General features: G+C 40.8%; 1 protein-coding gene across 1 annotated transcript; it reads right to left on the reverse strand.

Annotated features, from left to right (window-relative positions):
- Positions 1–13,925: 13,925 nt before the first annotated feature.
- On the reverse strand, positions 13,926–22,723 carry LOC137287918 (fibrinogen-like protein 1). Its single transcript, XM_067820291.1, has 3 exons — positions 22,427–22,723; positions 21,743–21,818; positions 13,926–14,578 (listed from the first exon to the last, which is right to left on the reverse strand). The coding sequence occupies exons 1-3, from the start codon at positions 22,721–22,723 to the stop codon at positions 13,926–13,928; spliced, it is 1,026 nt and encodes a 341-aa protein (XP_067676392.1).
- Positions 22,724–24,229: the final 1,506 nt, after the last annotated feature.

The following is a 24,229-nucleotide window of genomic DNA, read 5'->3' on the forward strand; positions in this document are numbered from 1 at the left end:
CCTGCAAACTATAAGCTTTGATATGTTTTTCAAAGACACACATGAAGCTGTCAGTGATAATTGCGGCCCGATGAAAAGTAATTCTGTAACGTTTTATGACACGTTCTGCTTCGGTTTCCAAGAATACGAGTTCACTTAAAACAACTCAGTGATGTTGGCCCAAATAGTCGCGTCACAGGGATGCACTCATGAGACAAGCGAGTTATTATATAAAAATAAATATTATCTAAACTCATAAGAAACGTTCACAGTTTATCAGTATATATGATTGCATAAATAGATTGTGAAGGATAAAAAACTCAGTTTCCTTGACGGTAATCACTGATAGATCAAATCAGAGTAAAATAACACCTGCAACTATGTAACAGTAATTAAAAAAGCCGCTAAATCAATCCTCTTACATGAGTGAGTGAGTGTTAGTTTTACGCCGCTTTTAGCAATATTCCAGCAAGGACACCAGAAAATGGACTTCACGCATTGTACTCATGTGGGGAATCGAACCCGGGTCTCCGGCGTGACGAGCGAACGCTTTAACCACTAGGCTACACCACCACCCTTCCTCTGACATAATCAAAGACAGCTAAGTAGGACGACTGCAACCGATCAACATCTGAGAATAATGATGGTGATTTGGAGATTTTACGAGCGCTTTCCAAAATAATGTGTATCTCGTACACGCCTGAGAGTTGATCAACTCAACTCTAATGAGTAAATAACCATGGATGGGGAAAATAGCGTAAAATAAACACTGGATGCCTATGAACTAAATAAAGCCTCTTAGACCATAGCAACTGATGAAAAAACCTAGTAGCAAAGATTCAGGACCTCTGACTGGACAAGGGAATGCTAACCTTCAATAATATCAGGCACGAGGCCTATCAAGTATCTATACTTGCAAGACTTAACAGAGGTAATATACCTACAGACTAATTTGACACCCAATAGGAAAATTGTACTTGACCTAGACTGTAAAGTCGGTTAAAAACTGCTAGAAAAACGGAGTATGGATAGCCTTTGCTACGAAGTTCAACAACTCGATAGAACCATAGTAAGTCATGGCCACGAGAAAACAGGCCCATTTACTTGCAAAACCTGAGTTTACAATGCCTACCTAGTATCATGACAAACGTTCTGGTGACGCCCGAGGACGATGCATGATGTGACGAGGACGCCGTACAGGTGCTGGAGATACACTAATGGTTAATGCATCACGCTGGGAACCCGGATTCGATTCTTCACATGGATGCAATGTGTGAAGACCATTTCTGGTGTCCCCCAACATGGTTTTGCTTGAATATCGCTGAAAGTGGCGTTAAACCATACTGATTCGCACGTGTATATCAATGAGACTGCTCACTCAAAAGTCTTCACCATTAGCAATACTTCGAGTAAAATGTCTAGTACAGATAGGATATATATAGTATTACCATAATAATACTTAGATTAGCGCAAACACATTTAAAAAAAAAACAAAGTCGTTAAACTATCCCCAAGTATTAGCAATGCATTTTTTCCTGAATACCACTGTATTTGTATCATTTTCAGGTACCTGCCATTTCTAAATACTTCAGACTTTCACAAATGTACATTTAGGCACCATTTAACACAGTGCTCCTTCAATAAATCTGGTTTCTACTGCAGGCCGAAAACCTTGTTGTCGAACGGAGCAATCTTCAAACAGACAAAGAATTCCCTCCATCTTCACGGGAATGCAACTTGTTTTTTAAAGAACGAAAACACAGGTTACGTATCTCTGTCGCCAGAGCACTGCAGTGAACCGGACGTGACGTAATGTGAGGAAGGATTTTGATTTAGTTGATAAATTTTCATGCTGGTGCTAAGAACCTTGAAGTGTTTAAGCCTTTCTACGGCCCTCTCAACATGGATTCTCACCCGAGATAGTTGCCTGCCTGTTTCACTGTCCTTGGCGCACACCCGTGCCTTGTCCTTGGTAAAAGTAGGTATTGTAAGTCGTGCACCACATGCTGCAAGTTCACCTGATAAAAACATCCACGATCTGCCAAAACGAAATCGCCATGCTCTAAGAACTGAAGAAAAGTAGAGTTATTAACTTGTCTGGCTCGTCCACCAAATGCTCTAGATAGTAATGTGACAGCACCAACAGGAGACAAGAAGCTTGATGGTGCGGTGACTCGTACACTTTGCTCATGTCATGACTCGAGCTGTTAGATTTCCAAGCCTCTCTACAATCAATGTTTACCCTGAAATTTGTGTGTGTGTGTGTGTGCGTGCGTGCGCGCGCGTGTGTATGACATGTATGTGTGTGTGTGTGTGTGTGTGTGTGTGTGTGTATGACATATATGTTAAGTCAAATGTACAATCACTTATAAACAATTCGGTAAAATATTCGATTTGAAATATCATAATAACTATTATTTCCTTGGACACTGAACCTTATCATTAAATCTATCGATCTATAGGCAAACTAGTGTTTGATCAGTACTGGGGATGTATATTGGCATCATTTATTTCAGCACATCGTTAATACAGTGCATCGACATTGTTGCCAACAAACAAAATTAAACATATAGTTTGCATGCATCATTGCAAACTTTGCTTTCTCTACTTCATCATCTCTTTGTGTTGTTTGTCTTCACACGTCCATCCCAGTTGTGTTACAATATAGTCATAGAGATATCTTCTACGGTCTATCTTCCACTGCATAATTTGCGCGTTACAACAGAACAGAAAGTTGTCGTTACAAACACGATCTCCATTGGGTCCAATTTTTCCTGTTGATAGGTTGAAGCCACTTCGATCGCTGCTCATTTTCTCTCGATATTCGATGGAATTTCAGCCCATATACTGACTTGGCACGGTTGAGACATCCAACAACACTTGATATTACGATAGTGAACGAATTCGACTAAATCAAACGAAATCTCCAACTCAGTGAAGAAGTGCTGACGATACTCTTGTAATGTTGTCTGCCCACCGGATGCGCTTGGTGGGGTCACGTGACCAAAGAATTGTGGTAATTCCGGTACAAGATGTTTAACAAGCTCGTCATTTTGCCGATTTCTCGACGTCAACAAGGCTGGGTGACTTTGCCACCACTTAGTGTTCTCAATGTATGATACAGTCAAGCGTGTTAAATGGGAGATTAACAGAAGTCACCAAGACTCATCTCGAAATTTTATTCCTGCCTCACTACAACATGAGTTTTACACACACGCACGCACGCACGTCCGCCCGCCCGTGCGCACACACACGCACAAGCACGCACACATGCACACACACAATTACTTTTACAAAAGCATGTTCAATAAAACATACGACACTCTTCAAGAAAGTGTGGAATCTTCATTTTTCTATTTTCAGTTAAAAATATTTAGGAGATTTCTCGGAGTCAACCAATTGTTGACATGATGATATTGAATGTTTTGGCAGTGCCTCCCCATTTGCACTTCCTAAAACCATAGTTATTTGGAATATAGTTGCTTTTGAAAGATGACTGGTGTGTGGCATGTAATTTGCATGTATATGATTTTTATGTTGAGAAAAAACGACTAGAAACAAACACTAACAAATGAGCGATGCAAGATGAGTGTCAAATTAATGTTTTACGTGATTTCTCGACATTCTTGGAAAAACGTGAAAATAAAAAATGGGACCCGATGCACGTGTATGGGGCTACTGGGTTGTGCACGTGCATATCATGCATTAAGTTTAGGGGTGGTAATAGAGGGAAGTCGTGGTGCGTTCTGTCCTTGTAACATTTGTTAACGTTTACAATGCCGTTAACTGCCTAATATCCAAATTGAAAGTTCAGGTTCCCGTAATTTTTTTAAGAGATTATATCACAAAGCATTTTAAAACTAAGAAAGGTTCATATACATCTGTTCATTTAGCACTAATACATGTCCAACAGTTATGATACACATAAACAGCAGAATCAGTCTGATACAGTAGTGCAGTACAGTTGTCTCACAGGTCATTACGTTACTAACAGTATACAGAGTCTGCATGCAGGGTTAGAGTTTTTACCACGGATACAAGAGTCTTTCTCGCGTCAAAGGCGAGGGTCTAGTTGTCTGTATTTTTTTCTTGTAGGTTGGCGTTCACCGGATCCAAGTTAGCTAATGACGATCTAAGAGTTTTGTTGTTCTTTCTGGATACTGATGATGACTTTGAACAGGCTGGAATGTGCATGGCCAGTTTTGTTCATTTTAGCTTGTCAGATCTCCTCGTGGTTCGCTGTTCTGGCATCGCCGTCGTTCTCGAAATGGTTCCACGTATCGCGGCCTATAGGTGGATAGCTTCTTAGCAGGCAATAATGCGAATACAGGGTAAAATATTTGGTGATTACAAAGACCTGAAAAGTACGCGGCTGGTGAAATAATTTTGTACAAATACTAAAAGTAACATATGTCGTATTTGGGATTTCACTTTCTTAGTAAAGTACAAATTCTAGTACCTTTTTCTATTGAGTCCCATCCGGGATTCGAACCCGCACCTTCAGAGTCAGGCACCTAATCGCCAGCACACAAAGTCAGCCGCCTAGCCTGCTCAGCCACCGCGACTTCCACTGGCTTTGTGGAAAAGATGAGCATGTTGTTGTCAGAATGTAGCAGCAACTGGTCGCCACTGCAGGTCTTGGTGTACAGGTCTGGACGGTCTTTGTCAGAACGTTGGCATGGCAGAAGAGGTAGTTCTTTCGTTCTGGACAAGACTTGACAAGAATGGTGGACCAGATGATGCTACGTCAACTTCTGCAGACTACAATCCTGGTAAGAGACTTTATACCTTGATACAAAGGGCCCGTGCCACCGTGACTCTTTGAAACACATTCTATGTCAACTTGTACATTTGCCAATTTTCAATGCCACATTTTGCCATTTAGATCTTTATGTAGTATCACATGATAACTGATAATCAATTGTGCTAGTTCTTCATTAGCAAACATATCTCAGGTTATGTCACTAATTACAATGTGAAATGTGTTCACCAGTTAGTGAGACTTTTAGAACAAGATTTAGACCATCCCCCACACTTGAGTAAACATTGTTAACACTAATCCATACTAACCCTTGGTGGCCAGGTGGCAAAGTAAGGATAAACCACAAGGACATGCCGAATAGTTGAGTTACCGTCAATTGCTCCCAGGGGTCGATTGATGGAGTTCAATTTTGTAACTCGTTGAAAACAAACCTAAATAGCAATTATAAATAGCAGTTATTCTCAGACTGGCAAATGCTCTCGACCAGGCGCCGCCATTTTTGAAAATCACGGGCTATAACGTCACGGGTTGTAAAGTCAGTTTGAGAATCAGTTAGATTACGGTTTGTTTTCATCAAGTTAGATAATCAAAACCACGTCCTACTCGTAGTTTAATGTGTATTTGAATCACGACCAACATGAGTTTGCATGACACAGCTTGTAATGATTATAACAACAAGTGATTTTGACAGAATGGTCTTTGAAAACAAGTTGTAACTCGGAAGCTAGGCAAAGCAGGTGACAAGATGAAAATGACAGTAGATTGTGAAAACATAATGCTTTCATTTTTCACAACAACTGTCACGATTTCTGTGAACGAGATAGATAATGTACATGATTTCTACGTGTAATTAAATGCCCAAAGAGTACGCGTGTTCTTTAAAGGTCACATGCAGCGTAAAACACAACTTTGCAGATTCTGATACCTTTAGGTATGCATTTACCGAAACAAATCATGAAAAGTGCCAATTCAGTCTATAAAGGTGAAAAAACGCAAACGATTCACTAAATTCCCCCCAGCGCTTGAGGGAAAACTGGTTTCAACAGCTTTGCTGCGCTGCGCCCATAACGCATGCGCAGTGAATAGGTTCACGGAGCTTGGAACAGTATGCATGCTCGGAGTATGAGGTCGTGAGCAGTAGTCTAATCTTGGTTGTGTACACAAACAAGTAAATAATCTACTCGTTACATAAACAAGTTTGTTGATTGTAGTAAGCAGCCTCTGTCACAGAGAAAGCTGAATGTCTGGTTTATTGACACCTGTATGTCTGCCTGCCTGTCTGCTAAAGACAATATACAATAGACAGCTTCAGTCATTAACCACATGCAATTTGAACTTAACACCTATCAGGCTATACGCCATAAACAAAATAAATTGATTTATGACTCGTGCACCCGAGTACAGTCTCTGCCACATTATGTAATTAGGCAGGTGTGATACTTGTACACATGACAAGTTTTTATGTCTGTGGGTTGCAAACAAACTACATCCATTTTTTCGGATGACTGGATTTGACGGAAACTGGTGCAAACTCTTTCAAGTCCTGCTTTGTACTTGGACGAATGACACTTTCCAGTCACGAAGTAGTCTCCATCTCTGCTGAGATGATTTTTGATTTGATCGAACTCAAATTCAGAGGACGTGTATTTACATAAACGCAACATCTGTATATACATTCTCTAGGGATAACAACTTATTCTAGTTTAAATGATGTTTGACAACGGTATATTGGATCCATACTGAAACGATGCATCAAGTACAATAAAAGAAGTTGTTATCCATAAAGAATCTTACTTTCTTGTGAGTAGCCATACTTATAAAAGGCCCATCAAAACGATCATCTTTCTGTACACACAATGAGCCCTCAGTGTATCAGCAAATGAACCAGCCAATCGGAAGTCGTCGTTACCCTTGGGTGCACAGCCACCCACTATGACTGGGTTCGGTCTCCCGAGGTCTTCGTATCGAGGGACGTAAGCCCAAGTACAAAATATTGCACTTTTGAATCGCCACTGTACGCTTATAATTTCGTTTATTTGTTTTTTAACAAGCAGCAATGTATATTAGATGTCATGAATAAGTGATAAATGTGTTTTAATTATGTTTGATTTTTTGGTTGCATGTGACCTTTAAGTTACAGTTTCTAATATCTAAACAGTGTTCATTTTTAAAGAACATGAACAATACTGGACTAAATATGCTTCCTTGTGTGGCACCGGATGAAGGGCTAAACATTTCCGCCTGCTTATTATCATTACAAATACAAGCTATACTTCACCATGCATATTTTGCTAGAGAATAAATACTTGATGTCTTTGGTGTGTATTGTATACAAATATTTTCACAGGTTGAAGACACCAAATGCTTTCCGAAAATCTATAAATGCAGCTCAAATAGGTGTTTTGATTTTCAAATGTTTACCACGAGGGGATTGTATGATAGAAATATGTCGTTGGAGTCGTCTTGCCAAAACACGTGCTTTGTGTGCAATTTGATTCATATGTAACCAGGTTGTTTTTCCAGAATCTGGGATACACGTGAATATTTTTCCCATCACGTTTAAGAGCGAAATACCAATGAAATTATTTCATTTAAGGACATCATCTTCATCCAAAGGAACTAAATCATTCGTAGGTCCTAACCATCTTGGAAATGCCCACCTTTTGTCCAATGTCCAATCACTGTGTATAATTATATATGCCATGTATATATAAGTGTCAAACATTATATATATGTTACTAAGTACTCGTATTAGCCATATGGGGAAGGAACTACCGGTAAGATACATACCTTGCACGGCAGATGCAAGACTTGTTTTGACTTGTGTCGTACAAGATTGGGGCGGTGGGGTGGCCTAGTAGTTTAAGCGTTGGCTCATCACGCCCAGGACCCGGTTTCGATTCTCCACGTTGGTAAAATGTCTGAAGCGCATTTGTGGCGTCCCCTGCCATGATACTGCTAAAAGCTGCGTTAAACAATACTCAAACACTCGTAGGAGATTGACACCCCGATTCGCGAGGTTGGATTGAATGATCATGGTGACCCAGAAGTACTTTTTCACTTTTCCTTTCATAACAATCACGCGAGGTAATGTATACCTGTTGCTGCGGACGTCACAGACCCTTTCCAAAAAGAAGTGGCATGTTGAACGTAATTTAGCCACACTTCCTTAAACGTACTGATGGGAACGTTTCCAGGTCCCACTGATGAAGAAAATGCAAAGGGAGGTAATCTCTCTTGGTCATTTCTATCGGATAGGGCAGACAGATATGGAGTTAACAGAAAGTGTGGGGTTAGGGTCATGACGGTGACTCAGATATGAACGGTTACTTCAATAGCGCTCATCGTCAGTATTCCCTTGTTTGAAGTTTGTCCTAGTTTGTAGATTTTCTGTAAACATAGAGGGCAAATTCATTGTCTACTTTCAAATGTTCATTTGAACTTCTTGTACTTGAACGGGATGGTGCCTCAAGAGTTAGGAACCGCTGAAGTTTCAAACAGTCATTTGAGTTGAATCTCATGCTGTTGATCACGGGATTGTCTGATTAGGGCTTGATTATTTACAGTCAGCTGCCATATAGCTGGAGTATTGCTAATGCAGCGTTAAACAAACAAACTAAGAAGCAAACAAACACATCCAAAAACATCCTGAAGCTGAACATGATCAAGTTGTTCATAGCTTTGTATATGAACTAAACACGAACCATGCAGGACGTTTTCAGTAGTGTTACCAGGTTTAAGCCCATTTGGTTGGCGTTTTGTCACAAAATGTATCCGTATCACTCTTTGGAATATCCTCGATGCATCCACAGCCCGATAAGTGTAAAAGTACTAGTCTTGCTGGCTTTTATCCAGTCAGATGGCACGCTCAGAAAAGTGGTTTCAATCAAAACGTGCTTCGGTAAACAGTAATATGTTAAGAGGTAGGAGGGGATCTGGCAAGTATTTTTTTTACGGTTTCAGATCTGACAGTTTGTCTGTATGAGTTTCCCCCTAAATCTGAGTCGCCGATCGTTCAAGGTTCCTGTACGCTTAAGTAGCCTCACATGCACCGTAGGTAAACAACTGATGAGACGGAGTCTTGTGACAGCTGTGATTGGATGAAATAGTGTAAGACCTTTATGCCTCTTAAAAGCACATGCATCCAGTAATTAAAACTTATCACAAGTATAAGTATTTAATGCTGTCATTTCTATCACCATGGCTTATGCTTCTGTGTGTAAAGATACTTTCAAGCTGGTGAAATGTGGTGCAAAACTGGGTTTGATGTGTTCCGCTTCCTGTGCTTGGACAGTGTGCTGGATGAGTTGTCCAGCAATTGTGTTTTATTGTAGTTTAAAGGCCTGATTGTACCCATGTGGCTGCTGATAGCCTGGATGATTTTAAAAATAATATAGGGTTACTACAGAAGTCTATGGGAAAACATGGTGTTGTATAACCTCAAACCTTCGTGGTAGCTGGCCGCCATTTTGTTGACATAGGTAAACTCGGTTGTAACGGTTTATCTGATTGGCTAGTAGGAGAAAGCAAAGGGAAATAATTGATCCAACCGAGCCTTAGATTCATCCAGGTACTCGTGGAGATTTATCGGAAGGTATGTCCCGGAGATTATCGAGGATGTCTTCGGGCACTTTTTTCTAGATACTTAATTCTATTCATGTTTGATTCGCTTTGTTTCTCTTTTCACAGGGCTGCTCTTAAAATATGTTTGTGTTTGCTGCATATCATATGTGGTATTATTATCTACTGACTGCAAATATTTGCAATGATCGTTAAAACGTTTTTGTTGGTAGGTAAGTTCAACATGCCCAATTAATCTTTTCAAGCAACGATGTGCTGACAGTCACTTGTTCCCTAGAAGAGGAACTCCTCGAGTTCATATCCGACAGTCTTCCATATTTACTAGATGTAACCTTGTCTCGAGAACATACAAAATCTGTTTAATGTTCTGTCTGCAAAGAACAATGCTGTGGTAGGAAAGGGCCTTTAAAATAACAAATGTCGGGCTGTGGCGGTGATTAAAAACCGTAAAGAAACTGATTTTCACAAACTGAAGTAATTATGTGCAAACATCGATTACAAGTGTGAAAACATCATGTATTGATTACAGGCAGCACTTACGGATAAACACTTGCTAAAAAACAAAAGGGCATCTTATTTTTATCAACATGATCGTAGGTAAATATTGGAAGATCAATGAAATGTTTCACAGCTACGGTAATGCGTGCAGATCAAAGTTACAAAAACATAATTTTTCAAATCACGATTTAGATAGCGATCTATCTCAGATGACAAATCAAATGCTGTGGAAGAACATACATTCTTTAACAACTGATGACAGTACACTTGACCAATACGACCACCAGAAAGGGCGACTAGATCACGAATAGGTTGTATTTGAAAAACAGGTATCATGTGTGAAAGGCCTACTATATTTCTAGTGGGGCGCAAATCGATCTAGAGAGTCGCGTCCCTTAGCTTGATGAAACTGAAGTATAAAAATTCGCGGGCATGCACCTGATAACCTGATACTATTTTCATCCCTTACAACCACAGGGGCAGTGAGGAAGGCGCGTGGTTAAAGCGTTCGCTCGTCACGCCGAATACCCGAGTTCAATTCCCCATAATGAGTGACGCCCATTTGCCGTGATGTCGCTAGAATATTGGTAAAAGAGGCGTAAAACTACACTCACTCACTCATTCACTACAATCACAGAAAATACAGAAAGACAGAGGGACAGGAGAGTTAACGCTGACAACAGTATCGCTTTGCAGGGAGCCTAGGGTTCGAATCCATAGGAGAAGTGCTCCTTCTGTCAGCCGAATATGTCTCCACAACACTTTATTCGTAGTCGAAATATATGATAGTGAAGCAACGACTAGTATCATAGAGACGATCGTCAACCCACCTGCAGAGCCGCTGTCCAAGGGCCAAGCCATCCTTACAAAAAGAATGCATACTGGACAAAAATAGTTTAGGATATATGTAAATTTTGAAATCACTAATTGTGATATATTTATGTACTGGCACACTGATAAGATATCAAACATAAAAATACCAATAGCCCTAACTTATTGTGTCCAGTATATATATATACTACTGACTGTCAGGCACCCTGTATCATATACATGTATGGCCGCCCTGCAGAATCCAACACCTCATCTAGTATCCGACCGGTCATACTCAGTTAAGGTTAATTATATGCATGCACCTGACCCGTACGTGGTTGTGCAGATAGCCATGGTGACATGCTGGTATAGTTTCATTTACATTGACAGAACTGTGATTCAGATTAAGATAACACAACTTTAACGTAACTCAGAGAATATACAAGTATGTCTTCCCTGATAAAACCAATCTCCGGCCAAAGGGGTACGAGATATGTATATTTCAAACAGCGAGTAACGTTTTCACAGTAGAAAACGTCTCCACCGAGAATTAGAATTTGTTCATCATGTTCATTTTACGATCAACTGCTGCATATATTGAAATCAAAATTCATTGGTAAAGTTTAATTGTCGTTATTAAGGGTGTTCAAACTTAGTGAACACAAACAAACCTTTGACCACACTCAGGAATACATAGTAATGTTTCCTAACTTTCACTGTTCATCCCTGGGGGCGATGGGGGTAGCCAAGTGGTTGACGCCCGGACAATCGATTATGAAATGCAACGAAAAACAAACACATGCGTATTTACGAGTGATTGAAATTGTTATTACAATTTACGTAAATTTTACCGCAACTAGAATTGTGTTCAAACTTAGTGAACACAAACAAACCTTTGACCACACACAGGAATACATAGTAATGTTTCCTAACTTTCACTGTTCATCCCTGGGGGCGATGGGGGTAGCCTAGTGGTTGACGCCCGGACAATCGATTATGAAATGCAACGAAAAACAAACACATGCGTATTTACGAGTGATTGAAATTGTTATTACAATTTACGTAAATTTTACCGCAACTAGAATTGTTACAGCATGCGTGAAGTTTTATTACAATTTGCGTAATACAATTTACATCAATTGTATTACAGTTTATGTTTTTATTACAATTTACGTAGCTTGCTGCAACTATTACGATTTGCGTTTTCACTATAATTTACATCGTAACACGCCTCTTACCATAAGCATGGGTTGCTGAAGACCAAATGTTACCCGAGTCTTCACGAGTCTAATAACAAATAACACTGATATACAATGCAATGATTTTCATGGTATGTCAGGTTTATTTGCACAATACGAACAAAGAAACTATTGAATAGAGAAGATCAACATAAAATATTTTTTTACACTGGTAAACCTCTGTGTTAGTACAGGCAATAAAATCAATAACTATGTCAGTCATGAAAACAAGGTTGGAAGGACATTATCTTACCTCACACATAAATATCATTTGCTGATTGGCTAAGCGCCAATATATTATTTTCAATGTACCCAACTTACAATCAAGGTACATTTCATGGTACCCACTACCAATGTGAGGTCTTTCTGTACTTTGTGGTAGTGCTTCTTTACCTTGAATAACATTGAATCACGAATAATGCACGGAAATTACCGATATATTGCGAATACAAATCGATGGAAGAGAGAAAACTCTAAACCTGTTTTCCTTGTATCGTCTGCAAAATCTAGCGATAGCTACGAAAATATTTGCCTCGCATTCCAGTAAATATATTTTGACAAAACTTTCAAATGAAATCCTTGTGAATATTAAGAAGGGGAGTTACACAGTGGCGACTTTACTAAGACAATACCGGTGGGAAAAACAGCAAGATGCAAAATTCGATTTGAATATTTCACACAGGTTGACTGAAGTGTAGATCTGATACCCATGCTTGAAACAGTTCAAAATTAACATTGAGGTGATCAGTAAAATAAATACCCTTCGGACTCAGGAATCATAAACAAACATCGAGGCTACATCAACCCATGACCCCCTCGAGACCACTGAACAGCTCAACATATATGCCCTACACTCTGGGTCGTAATCATCACCATGCTGTCTCATAGTGACGGAAGTGACACCGAAAGATGCGGAAGTTGGTGAGTGAATTTAGTTTTAAGCCGCACTTAGAATTATTACACCTACATGGCAGGTGTCTGTAAATAATCTAGTCTGAACCAGACAATCCAGTGATCAACAGTATGGGCAGCGATCTACCCAAATTGGATACGACAGTATGTGTCATTCAAGTCAACGAGTCTGACCTCCCGATTTCGTTAGTCGCCTCGTAGGACAAGCATGTGTTACTGAAGATCAATTCTAATCTTCATGAGTGAATGCGGAAGCAAGCACGAGGTCGTGGTGGAGAAAAAAGATGGTATATCTGCTGTGAATCCCGAGTTTCTATCACAAATCACGGAAGCAGTATTTCAAGAATATTTTGTCAGCGCAAACATCATTTTCTGTTAGTTATTTAAAGGCTCAAGCAAAAGACATTCTCTAAAGGTTACCACTTATTTATCCGCACATGATCCATCTGTTCATGTCAAAAAGTGGACACTAAAAGTATGAGAAGGTGAAAAAGATGTTAGTAAGTGAATTGTCTGGTATATACTTATGGAAAGACATGAGGGAACAGCTGAAAGGCCAAGCGTCTCTTCTTTCCAGAATTCCACCTATTGTGCAATGCAAAGCTTGTGATGAGACTTGGAAGAGAATAATGGAACATTTGTACTTTCAAGTGTTCCGTTGTTTGTTTCCATGAGTGCATAATTTTCAATCCAATTGCAAGTCATTTAGCTGGAGTATTGCTTCTTGACTTATCAAGAAACAGCAAAAGACTGGTGGTTTTATAGAATTTCAGACTGGTGAATACGCTAACATGGGGCTGGCAGGTCACTCTTGGGTGAAAATGAGGCAATTCAGGGTCCCGATCCACAGCGTAACGTTACGACCCCTCGTAACTCAATAGTTTATCATAGGCTTACGAATGTCGTAGCGCTACGAACGTTTTGCTGATCGAAACCCATGTCCACGTTTCACTTTGCGATCGTAGCGCTAAGATAATAGAAATTCCCATACTTTAACACACACTTACGACTATTGTAGCACTGCGATCGCTTCGTTGATCGGGACGACCCAGAACGCTATCCTTAGGTATGAGTAATAGTGACTTTTCAAACCAGACAAGCAAAACAAATCATATTTTCTTACTCGCTGCTGCACAACATTTCAATCATGTCGTTGTAATTCTGAATACAGAAGAAGTGAAAGTAGTATCTCCTTTATCAAGAATCCACTTCAGCCGTACGTTCCCCTGGGCGGGACTGGCTACAAGCGGGGCGTTAAGATTCCCCTTTGTGCAGGTGGTCGTTGGCGCGTACCACCAGCCAGCCGCCATCTTGGATGCACAGTCGTAACCACTGGAGTCAGAGTCGTAGGTAGAGAAGAGGGCGTTGTTAATGTTGTCCACGGTGGTCAAAGAGTTCCCGCACAGTTTGCTGAAGGATGTTGAGTAATCACTGATGGTAATTTTATAGCCGTCTGCCTCGTTCCCAACTTTGCAGCGGTCATAATACACCTGACAATAGTCCGACTCATACATCATAAGAATGTTACATTTCATGTCCCCTGATGCGAATAAGAGACTGATGTATTTGAGTCCAAGCCAGTGATTATAACCCGGACGACCAAATCCCCGTACGTACTCTTCCATGGATCTGTTGAAGTCGACATGAGAAGCTGCCAACTTGCGAGACTGGATCACAGTCAGGCCGCCATGCTGAAATTCGCAGAGCACTTCAAATGGCTCGTCGGCACCATCTGGTTGCACGTAGGAGAGTTTTTCTTTCAGACTCTCAAATCCGTGGTGCTTGCCTTCACTGCAGTCTGGAAGAAAGATAATGATAGAGTATTCTCTACAGTATTCATGATATTTGCGGGTCAACCCAGTATCATTGCCACTACCAAGGGCCACTGCCACTTTCATGGACCCAGCACGAGTATACATCTTGAAACATTGTTAGTTGCAATTTCTCAGCCCAGGTCGATATCATTGCCAGTTTCACCGGCCCAGCACAGTTTGGTATCATTGCCACCTTTAAAAAATAAAGATTACTACAGTGAGCTGTCGATGATTTCTTTACACTTATGTACACTTTCAGGCAGAAGTTTCTGTAATGGGACTTTGTTGTTGACATTAAATGTAATTGGTTTTGGGAAACCTTTGCCAAGTTTTAAAAGCAAAATTGAGCTTTGGACTCATCTAAAGTATTGCTATAGTGGAAAGCCAGATTATTTGTCGTGTTCAAAACCGACCGTAACCGAAGAAACAAGTTATCGTGTCATGTAAAGTATAAAGCTTTAAGGACGTCTAAAGCAACCTCTGTCATGTATAGCATAACGCTACAATGACGTCAGCCTTCAATTAGTCAGCCTATACTACACTGTTGTCAACGGCAATCAGTGTCATACACAGCTAATGCTGAATTGACGTCAAACAGCAAAATGTCAAATGTAGTGTAACGCTACATCGAGGTTAACCCGCAAACATGATTATATATGGTATAATGACACAATAACGTCAACCACAAACTGTGTCATGTATGATGTATAGAACAGTTGAAGGTCTACGTCGTTGTAGCGTTATGATATACGTGGCATGGGTTGTTCCACACGTCATTATAGCGTTATGCTATACGTGGCATAAGTTGTTCTAGACGTTATTGTGGCATTATGCCACACGTGGCATAGGTTGCTCTAGACGTCATTGTGGCGTTATGCTACACGTGGCATAGGCTGCTCTAGACGTCACTGTGGCGTTATGCCACACGTGGCATAGGTTGCTCTAGACGTCATTGTGGCGTTATGCCACACGTGGCATAGGTTGCTCTAGACGTCATTGTGGCGTTATGCCACACGTGGCATAGGTTGCTCTAGACGTCACTGTGGCGTTATGCCACACGTGGCATAGGTTGCTCTAGACGTCACTGTGGCGTTATGCCACACGTGGCATAGGTTGCTCTAGACGTCACTGTGGCGTTATGCCACACGTGGCATAGGTTGCTCTAGACGTCACTGTGGCGTTATGCCACACGTGGCATAGGTTGCTCTAGACGTCACTGTGGCGTTATGCCACACGTGGCATAGGTTGCTCTAGACGTCATTGTGGCGTTATGCCACACGTGGCATAGGTTGCTCTAGACGTCACTGTGGCGTTATGCCACACGTGGCATAGGCTGCTCTAGACGTCACTGTGGCGTTACGCTACACGTGGCATAGGCTGCTCTAGACGTCACTGTGGCGTTACGCTACTCGTGGCATAGGCTGCTCTAGACGTCACTGTGGCGTTACGCTACTCGTGGCATAGGCTGCTCTAGACGTCACTGTGGCGTTACGCTACTCGTGGCATAGGCTGCTCTAGACGTCACTGTGGCGTTACGCTACACGTGGCATAGGCTGCTCTAGACGTCACTGTGGCGTTACGCTACACGTGGCATAGGCTGCTCTAGACGTCACTGTGGCGTTACGCTACACGTGGCATAGGCTGCACTAGACGTCACTGTGGCGTTACGCTACACGTGGCATAGGCTGCTCTAGACGTCACTGTGGCGTTACGCTACTCGTGGCATAGGCTGCTCTAGACGTCACTGTGGCGTTATGCTACTCGTGGCATAGGCTGCTCTAGACGTCACTGTGGCGTTATGCTACTCGTGGCATAGGCTGCTCTAGACGTCACTGTGGCGTTATGCTACACGTGGCATAGGCTGCTCTAGACGTCACTGTGGCGTTATGCTACACGTGGCATAGGCTGCTCTAGACGTCACTGTGGCGTTATGCTACACGTGGCATAGGCTGCTCTAGACGTCACTGTGGCGTTATGCTACACGTGGCATAGGCTGCTCTAGACGTCACTGTGGCGTTATGCCACACGTGGCATAGGCTGCTCTAGACGTCACTGTGGCGTTATGCTACACGTGGCATAGGCTGCTCTAGACGTCATTGTGGCGTTACGCTACACGTGGCATAGGCTGCTCTAGACGTCACTGTGGCGTTACGCTACTCGTGGCATAGGCTGCTCTAGACGTCACTGTGGCGTTACGCTACACGTGGCATAGGCTGCTCTAGACGTCACTGTGGCGTTACGCTACACGTGGCATAGGCTGCACTAGACGTCACTGTGGCGTTATGCTACACGTGGCATAGGCTGCTCTAGACGTCACTGTGGCGTTATGCTACACGTGGCATAGGCTGCTCTAGACGTCACTGTGGCGTTATGCTACACGTGGCATAGGCTGCTCTAGACGTCACTGTGGCGTTATGCTACACGTGGCATAGGCTGCTCTAGACGTCACTGTGGCGTTATGCTACACGTGGCATAGGCTGCTCTAGACGTCACTGTGGCGTTATGCTACTCGTGGCATAGGCTGCTCTAGACGTCACTGTGGCGTTATGCTACACGTGGCATAGGCTGCTCTAGACGTCACTGTGGCGTTATGCTACACGTGGCATAGGCTGCTCTAGACGTCACTGTGGCGTTATGCTACACGTGGCTTAGGCTGCTCTAGACGTCACTGTGGCGTTATGCTACACGTGGCATAGGCTGGTCTAGACGTCACTGTGGCGTTATGCTACACGTGGCATAGGTTGCTCTAGACGTCATTGTAGCGTTATGCTATGCATTTCATAGGCTGCTCTAGACGTCATTGTAGCGTTATGCTACACGTGGCATGGGTTGTTTTAGACGTCATGGTAGCGTTATGCTATGCATTTCATAGGCTGCTGTAGACGTCATTGTAGCGTTATGCTATGCATTTCATAGGTTGCTCTAGACGTCATTGTGGCGCTATGCTACACGTGGCATAAGTTGCTCTAGACGTCATTGTAGCGTTATACTGTGAATGTGGGGAACAGAAGTGGCATTTGTGGCCAAGAGGTTACAGCTTGTCTGTCGCTGACACCTCTCAGTCAACTCATCGATCATGATCGCCGCTTGGAAGTGTCATGGCAGACTCCGGGACCGTGTGTAAAGCGAGTGGTTCTGGGTCGTTAGCATCAAAACAGGGCGAGTAGAAGATAGGAAAAGAGAATGCCGTTTCTGATAGCAAACCGTGTCGTATACAGTAAAAGCCACAATGACGTCAAACAGCAAATCGTGTCATATGTACTATAACGCCACAATGACGTCAGCAAACAGCAAATGTCGCGCTGTGCCAGGCTATGATTTTGCATTATAATCTTCTCAGCGGGTGACCTCACCGAGTTAAAATATGAAATCAAGTTGTGTATCAGACAGAATGAGCAATGATGCATTTAGAGTTTTTATATAGGTACTTACTGCCGCATTCAGTAATACTGTGTAATGCTGTAATACAGTGGGACTGGTTTAAACATAATCGAGACAATCAAGTAATCATTATAAGCATCAATATGTGCAATGCCAAGTCAGATATCCTATCAGACAGACTGCGTGAATGAAAGAGACGTTATTTTTAACTGCATGCATTGAAAACAACATTGATTAAACGAGTAAAATACCTTCTTTGATAACACCCGTCAGATGCATTACATAGCTAAGGGGTGATGATATTATGCTGTGCACGAGTAAAGAGTACAGAGGATATAATCCTATTACGTGACTGAAAGACTGGAGTAATTATGAACTGTAGCCCATGTGTAAGTGAATATAATGTCAATATTTTAGAATCCCATTGTAAGATACTGTGCATTCCAACAATAAATATTACAAATATTTGTCTGAGCACGTTAATGCCTAACATAATTAAAGTACCATTATTGAACTTTCCTCATTAACAATGCCTGCCATCCTAAGTGGAACGTTAACGTTAGCGTGGCGATAGTAAAACTGAAGAAAAACTATCCTGCATTATTTTGACGATCCCTTTAAGAGACGAGGTGTGTTTTCATATTTGTCACTTAGTCTTTGACGTGGGGTTATTTTTTGCTCCCCAGCGGTGAACATCATTGAACCATCTAATCACTGACATCTACATTTTGTGACTGCGTGAGCGCGAATGATTCTCTTTTGATCATGCTGTTATTATAAACTGCATAGCTAAAAATTTCAAAGCCAAAACACTGAGTACACAACTGTCTCCATTCCTTTTGCGCAACCAATAACCAGTCCAGAATTTGACACCTACTCATTCAACAGGATATATAGATATTAATCAGAGCTATCTGATACACTTATTTATTGCAACACTACGCTCCTTCTAATGCTTGCAAACACGCCGTGCAGCGTGATCTCTCGTACAACGTGCTTTGACAGGCGGAAATCGTTGAAATCTCAAAACGAGGCTCGTCTACTAGACAAGTATCATTGTACGTCCTACTCTGACAGGGGCGTACATTTGTAAATATGAAGTCTAGCCATAGCTGTTTCCCTTTCACGTGATGAAATTCGGCTGAAAAGTAGGTCATTGTCTGAATTGGTTTATGAGGCTTATGTTTTGATTTGACATAATGAAACCTTCGTCACAATGACATGTCCTCGCTTGTTTGTTTGTCTGTTTTTGAGGCTTTACTCAACATCATTCCACCAATATGACGGCGGCCATCACAGTCAAGTGATGGACATCATAAGACATCCACGCAGTCCTCTTACGACAAGCATGGGTTGCTGAAGAACAGTTCTAGCCTTTGTCTCCAGGGAAAGGAATGCAGTGGTAACAATCACGTAAGTTTATAGAATACACGCACGTCGAACCCAGCTAACGTATCAACGTTTCCGCAACGTTATGGGAAGGTTGTAAATGGGTCACGTCACAACTTTAGTATCGCGTCAGATTACAACCTTATGTCACAACATAACAACAACGCTGCAAACTTACATTGAAGGAACGTTATATTTGGGACTCCTCTCTCCCTTATAACAACGTTTTTGTAACTTGGTTCAAGATAATTTTTTTGCAAAAGATTCCCTTTTAACTATTCAGCTATGGCTTAAGAAAACATACGTCAAAGCAAGATGCAAACTGACGAAAAAACTTTGCATTGAGTTTCTGTTGTGTTTCATATGTAGACCCTATTGTTCATTGCTGGGAAAACTATTAAAAAACCTTTAGCAATATTGCAGCATTGTTACATCGGGGGACTCCAGAGATGGGCGTCACGTATTGTACCCACGTGGGAAATCGGATTCGGATCTTCGGCGTGACAAGCGAACACTTTAACCAGTAGGCTACCTCTACGCTCCCAGTTGTCAAGGAGACCACCTTAGTGTATTGGAGAATACAGCAGTTTTGTAGCACAGTCCGAATTGTACGCCATGGACGAGTCCCTTTTGTGTGATCGATGACGGTGTGGCCCTTAAACAGTGTTTAAAGAGCAGTTAATTCATGAATGTGGGAAGGGTTTTGTCGCTTTTATACACTTAATTATGTGTTCTGAAAATAGATTTTCTCTGACAATGAACATGCAGAGCTACAGCAAGCTATCGTCAGACATGTTGCATACTCTGAAAACGTACGTTTGGCGAGATCGATATTTACATATCTATGCTTCTGAAAGAATGTTGATACTTTTGTTAAGGAAGTAAAGAAATTAGATACATAAGTTTTAAGGCCTAATTATTATCAAGCTTCATTCATAGTAATGGATCTGAGTGTAGCCATGGGATTAAACGTTCGCTCGTCACGCTGAAAACACGGGTTCGATTCTTCACATGGGTACATCCGATGTCTTGCGGCACCGGACGTGCTATTGATAAGCGTGGAGTCATGCACAGTCTTTCGGTTAGGGGGCTTTTAATGAGGGGGCTTTTAAAAATATTTCGGAAAGCTTTTAAAAAACCCATAGTTCCGAACTACAATTGGTGTCCCGTAAGCCATGTTTGTCGTAACAGGCGACTAACGGGATCGAGTGGTCCGACTCGCTGACTTGGTTGACATGATCGGTTCCCAATTGCGCAGATAGATGCTCTTGTTGTTGATCACTGGATCCTCTGGCCAAGACGTGATTATTTACAAACTGCCACCAAACAGACGGAAGACTGCTAACTATTTCGTTAAACAACAATCAACCAAATAACCCAAACGCGTACCGTGACCTACAAACTAACAGGAGGTATATACCCGTGAAGGTCCCGGGGTAGAATAGGCCCCAGGAACACGTGCTTCTGGAGCCCATAAACGGCGACTATGCTTGTCGTAAGTGGCGACTATGCTTGTCGTAAGTGGCGACTATGCTTGTCGTAAGTGGCGACTATGCTTGTCGTAAGTGGCGACTATGCTTGTCGTAAGTGGCGACTAACGGGATCGGGTAGTCAGGCTCGCTGACATGGTTGACACATATGATCGGTTCCCAATTGCGCAGATATATGCTCATGTTGTTGATCACTGGATTGTCTGGTCCAGACTCGATTATTTACAGATCGCCGCCATATAGCTGGAATATTGCTGAGCGCGGCGTAAAACTAAACTCACTCACTCATTCACAGGGGGTAGAAGTTATACAGAAACACAAGAATACACAACTTCACATGGATATCCTGGGTGATTAATAAAAGAGCTGTTAATGAGATGACAAATGGGAAACTGTTAACGATTATTTTGAGGGCTTACGTTGCAAAAATAATGTCAGATGCAGTTCCTTACTTCACTGGCACCATAACTTCCAGTGTTCAAGATGAATAATTGACCAACCTTTGCATGTGTTTATGACAGTGTCGCTCATAGGGCAGGAAACGCTCACCTGATTATTATCATTATTTAACAACGATTCATGAACACAAACAGTGGAAATGATACATCATTTCTGCTCTAGGTAGATATATCTTGTGTGTATTCTGAGTGATATATAACATATCTTTTAACGGTATTTCAGATATAGTGCGGAGTGTCAATAAATTTTGAAGAAAGCGCAAAATAATGCTCCTCAATATAGCTTAAAACCATTTTAGTGAAATCAAGTATTATTTTTTTCAGACAGCTTATTTTAATAGATATTGTTTCGAAAAGTGTTTTTCGAATTATATCCAAAACAGTTACGTTCACTATGATCAAAATTTGACTTCACAATAGTAATAAGTACCTTTTATGACCTTCTCACATCTGTTGCCATAGAAACCAATCGCACAGGCGCAGTTGTCATCCTCACATTGTTTCATCTGTAAATGCATATAAACCTGTTAAGTTGTATTAAGAAATAGAAAACAGATGCACACACTATTGATTACTGAATTGTCTTGTCTCGCCTCGATTATCAACATAACGCGGCCATATTGCATGAATATTGCCCAGTGCGGCAGCAAGAAAGAAAACGTACTGACGGATACAACGAACTTCCGTCGTGAGCAGTCACTGGATATTTCAGTCGAAACGCTTAAAACGGACTACAGTTATATCAAACTAAATTTATTGGTAATTTTCAGTAGTATGCCGTAGAAAACTGTATTGTAAAACATTATGAGGCGTAAGCTTGTTAGTAACGCATGCAAAACCTTAAAAATGGTTCAAGAACAATCAAACATCAGATACAATCTCGATTATTTGCAGGCTGTATGGCCAGAATATTTGCTGAACGAGGCGTTGAAAAAACAGCCAAACCAACAAATTTTGGTTCAGGAGATGCTGCAAACACCTAATTATTGGTTTGCATTTTCCGATTCCGTTAGTCGCCTCTTATGTACAAGCATGGGTTACTGAAGTCCAATTTAAACCCGGATCTTCACGTGTCTGGAAACACCTAACGAAAGCACCACAAAGTCAGTCTTACCTTCTGATAACACGTGCACTCACGTCCATCTGCCTCGTGGGGGCAGTTCTTGCCATCCACGTACATCTTGCACTGGCCGGACACGTGGTCGTCCTGGCAGTGCTTCACACGACGACAGTCAGCGTCATCAGAACACGTTTTAGCACATGTCATCAAAGTAACACCATCGACCGTGGTCTTCAGACCAGTATCCAAGACTTCATCAAATACTTCTGTCTTGCGAAAATTTGAAAACTTATTTCCGCATCCAAGTTTTATGACCTGAAGGACAATGACATATCCTAGCATAAACCTCATCCTTAATTACGCATCAACAACAAAAAGTTCTTCTACGACTGAGTATTCCTATACAGCTGTCCTCGCAGTCTGCTTCGGTAATGTGATCAGAAATTCGTTCACAGGAGGCAACAATGGAAAGATCGATCACCACATCTCCTGTTCATTGATTCGGGTGTTGACGTCAACTAGGAAAAATGATTCGTATTTTTTTAAAAACGAAATATATGTAACGTTACTTGTATGTATGTTTGTCATAAGTATTTTATTGTTTCAGAGGCAGAACATCAATCGCTCATACTGCTTTTGGGCTAAGCTGGTTTCTCTCTAGAAATCGGATTGTTTTTTAAAATTCCGATATGTAGCTCTTAAACAAAATTCACACCTTGTTTACGGCCATGCTCCACAGGAGTAATCTGCCTCATACAGCATGACAACCTAAACTGACCACTGTGTATCTCCACCTCATAAGGAACATAATTCAAAACAGACAAAAGGATAAAAACGATATACATTATCAACATGAGCATGATATACATCATAAGGATAAACAATATGTTCATTATAAGGATAAATAGTTTGTTCACTATAAGGATAAACAATATGTTCATTATAAGGATAAACAATACGTTCATTATAAGGATAAATAGTTTGTTCATTATAAGGATAAACAATATGTTCATTATAAGGATAAATAGTTTGTTCATTATAAGGATAAACCATATGTTTATTATAAGGATAAACCATATGTTCATCATGAGGATAAACAATATGTTCATTATAAGGATAAACAATATGTTCATTATAAGGATAAACCATATGTTCATTATAAGGATAAACCATATGTTCATCATAAGGATAAACAATATGTTCATCATAAGGATAAACAATATGTTTATTATAAGGATAAACAATATGTTCATTATAAGGATAAATAGTTTGTTCATTATAAGGATAAACAATATGTTCATTATAAGGATAAATAGTTTGTTCATTATAAGGATAAACAATATGTTCATTATAAGGATAAACAATATGTTCATTATAAGGATAAATAGTTTGTTCATTATAAGGATAAACAATATGTTCATTATAAGGATAAACAATATGTTCATCATAAGGATAAACAATATGTTCATTATAAGGATAAACAATATGTTCATCATAAAGATAAACAATATGTTCATTATAAGGATAAATAGTTTGTTCATTATAAGGATAAACCATATGTTCATTATAAGGATAAACAATATGTTCATTATAAGGATAAACCATATGTTCATCATAAGGATAAACCATATGTTCATCATAAGGATAAACAATATGTTCATTATAAGGATAAACAATATGTTCATTATAAGGATAAACCATATGTTCATCATAAGGGTAAACACATTGTGATTATAAGGGTAAACATACGTAGATTATAAGGGTAAACATATGTAAATCATAAGGATAAACCATATGTTCATTATAAGGATAAACAATATGTTCATTATAAGGGTAAACATCTTGTGATTATAAGGG

The sequence above is a fragment of the Haliotis asinina genome, chromosome 6, assembly GCF_037392515.1.
Source record: "Haliotis asinina isolate JCU_RB_2024 chromosome 6, JCU_Hal_asi_v2, whole genome shotgun sequence".
In the NCBI taxonomy this organism is placed as follows: Eukaryota; Metazoa; Mollusca; class Gastropoda; order Lepetellida; family Haliotidae; genus Haliotis; species Haliotis asinina.

Bases quoted from the DNA above. Each gene is read 5' to 3' on its own strand.
- LOC137287918 (XM_067820291.1), bottom strand. From the start codon at position 22,723: ATGAGGTTTATGCTAGGATATGTCATTGTCCTTCAGGTCATAAAACTT. The intron at 21,819-22,426 runs GTAAGACTGACT...ATGCATTTACAG, and splicing joins AGTGCACGTGTTATCAGAAG to ATGAAACAATGTGAGGATGA. The intron at 14,579-21,742 runs GTACTTATTACT...TCTTTCTTCCAG, and splicing joins ATGTGAGAAGGTCATAAAAG to ACTGCAGTGAAGGCAAGCAC.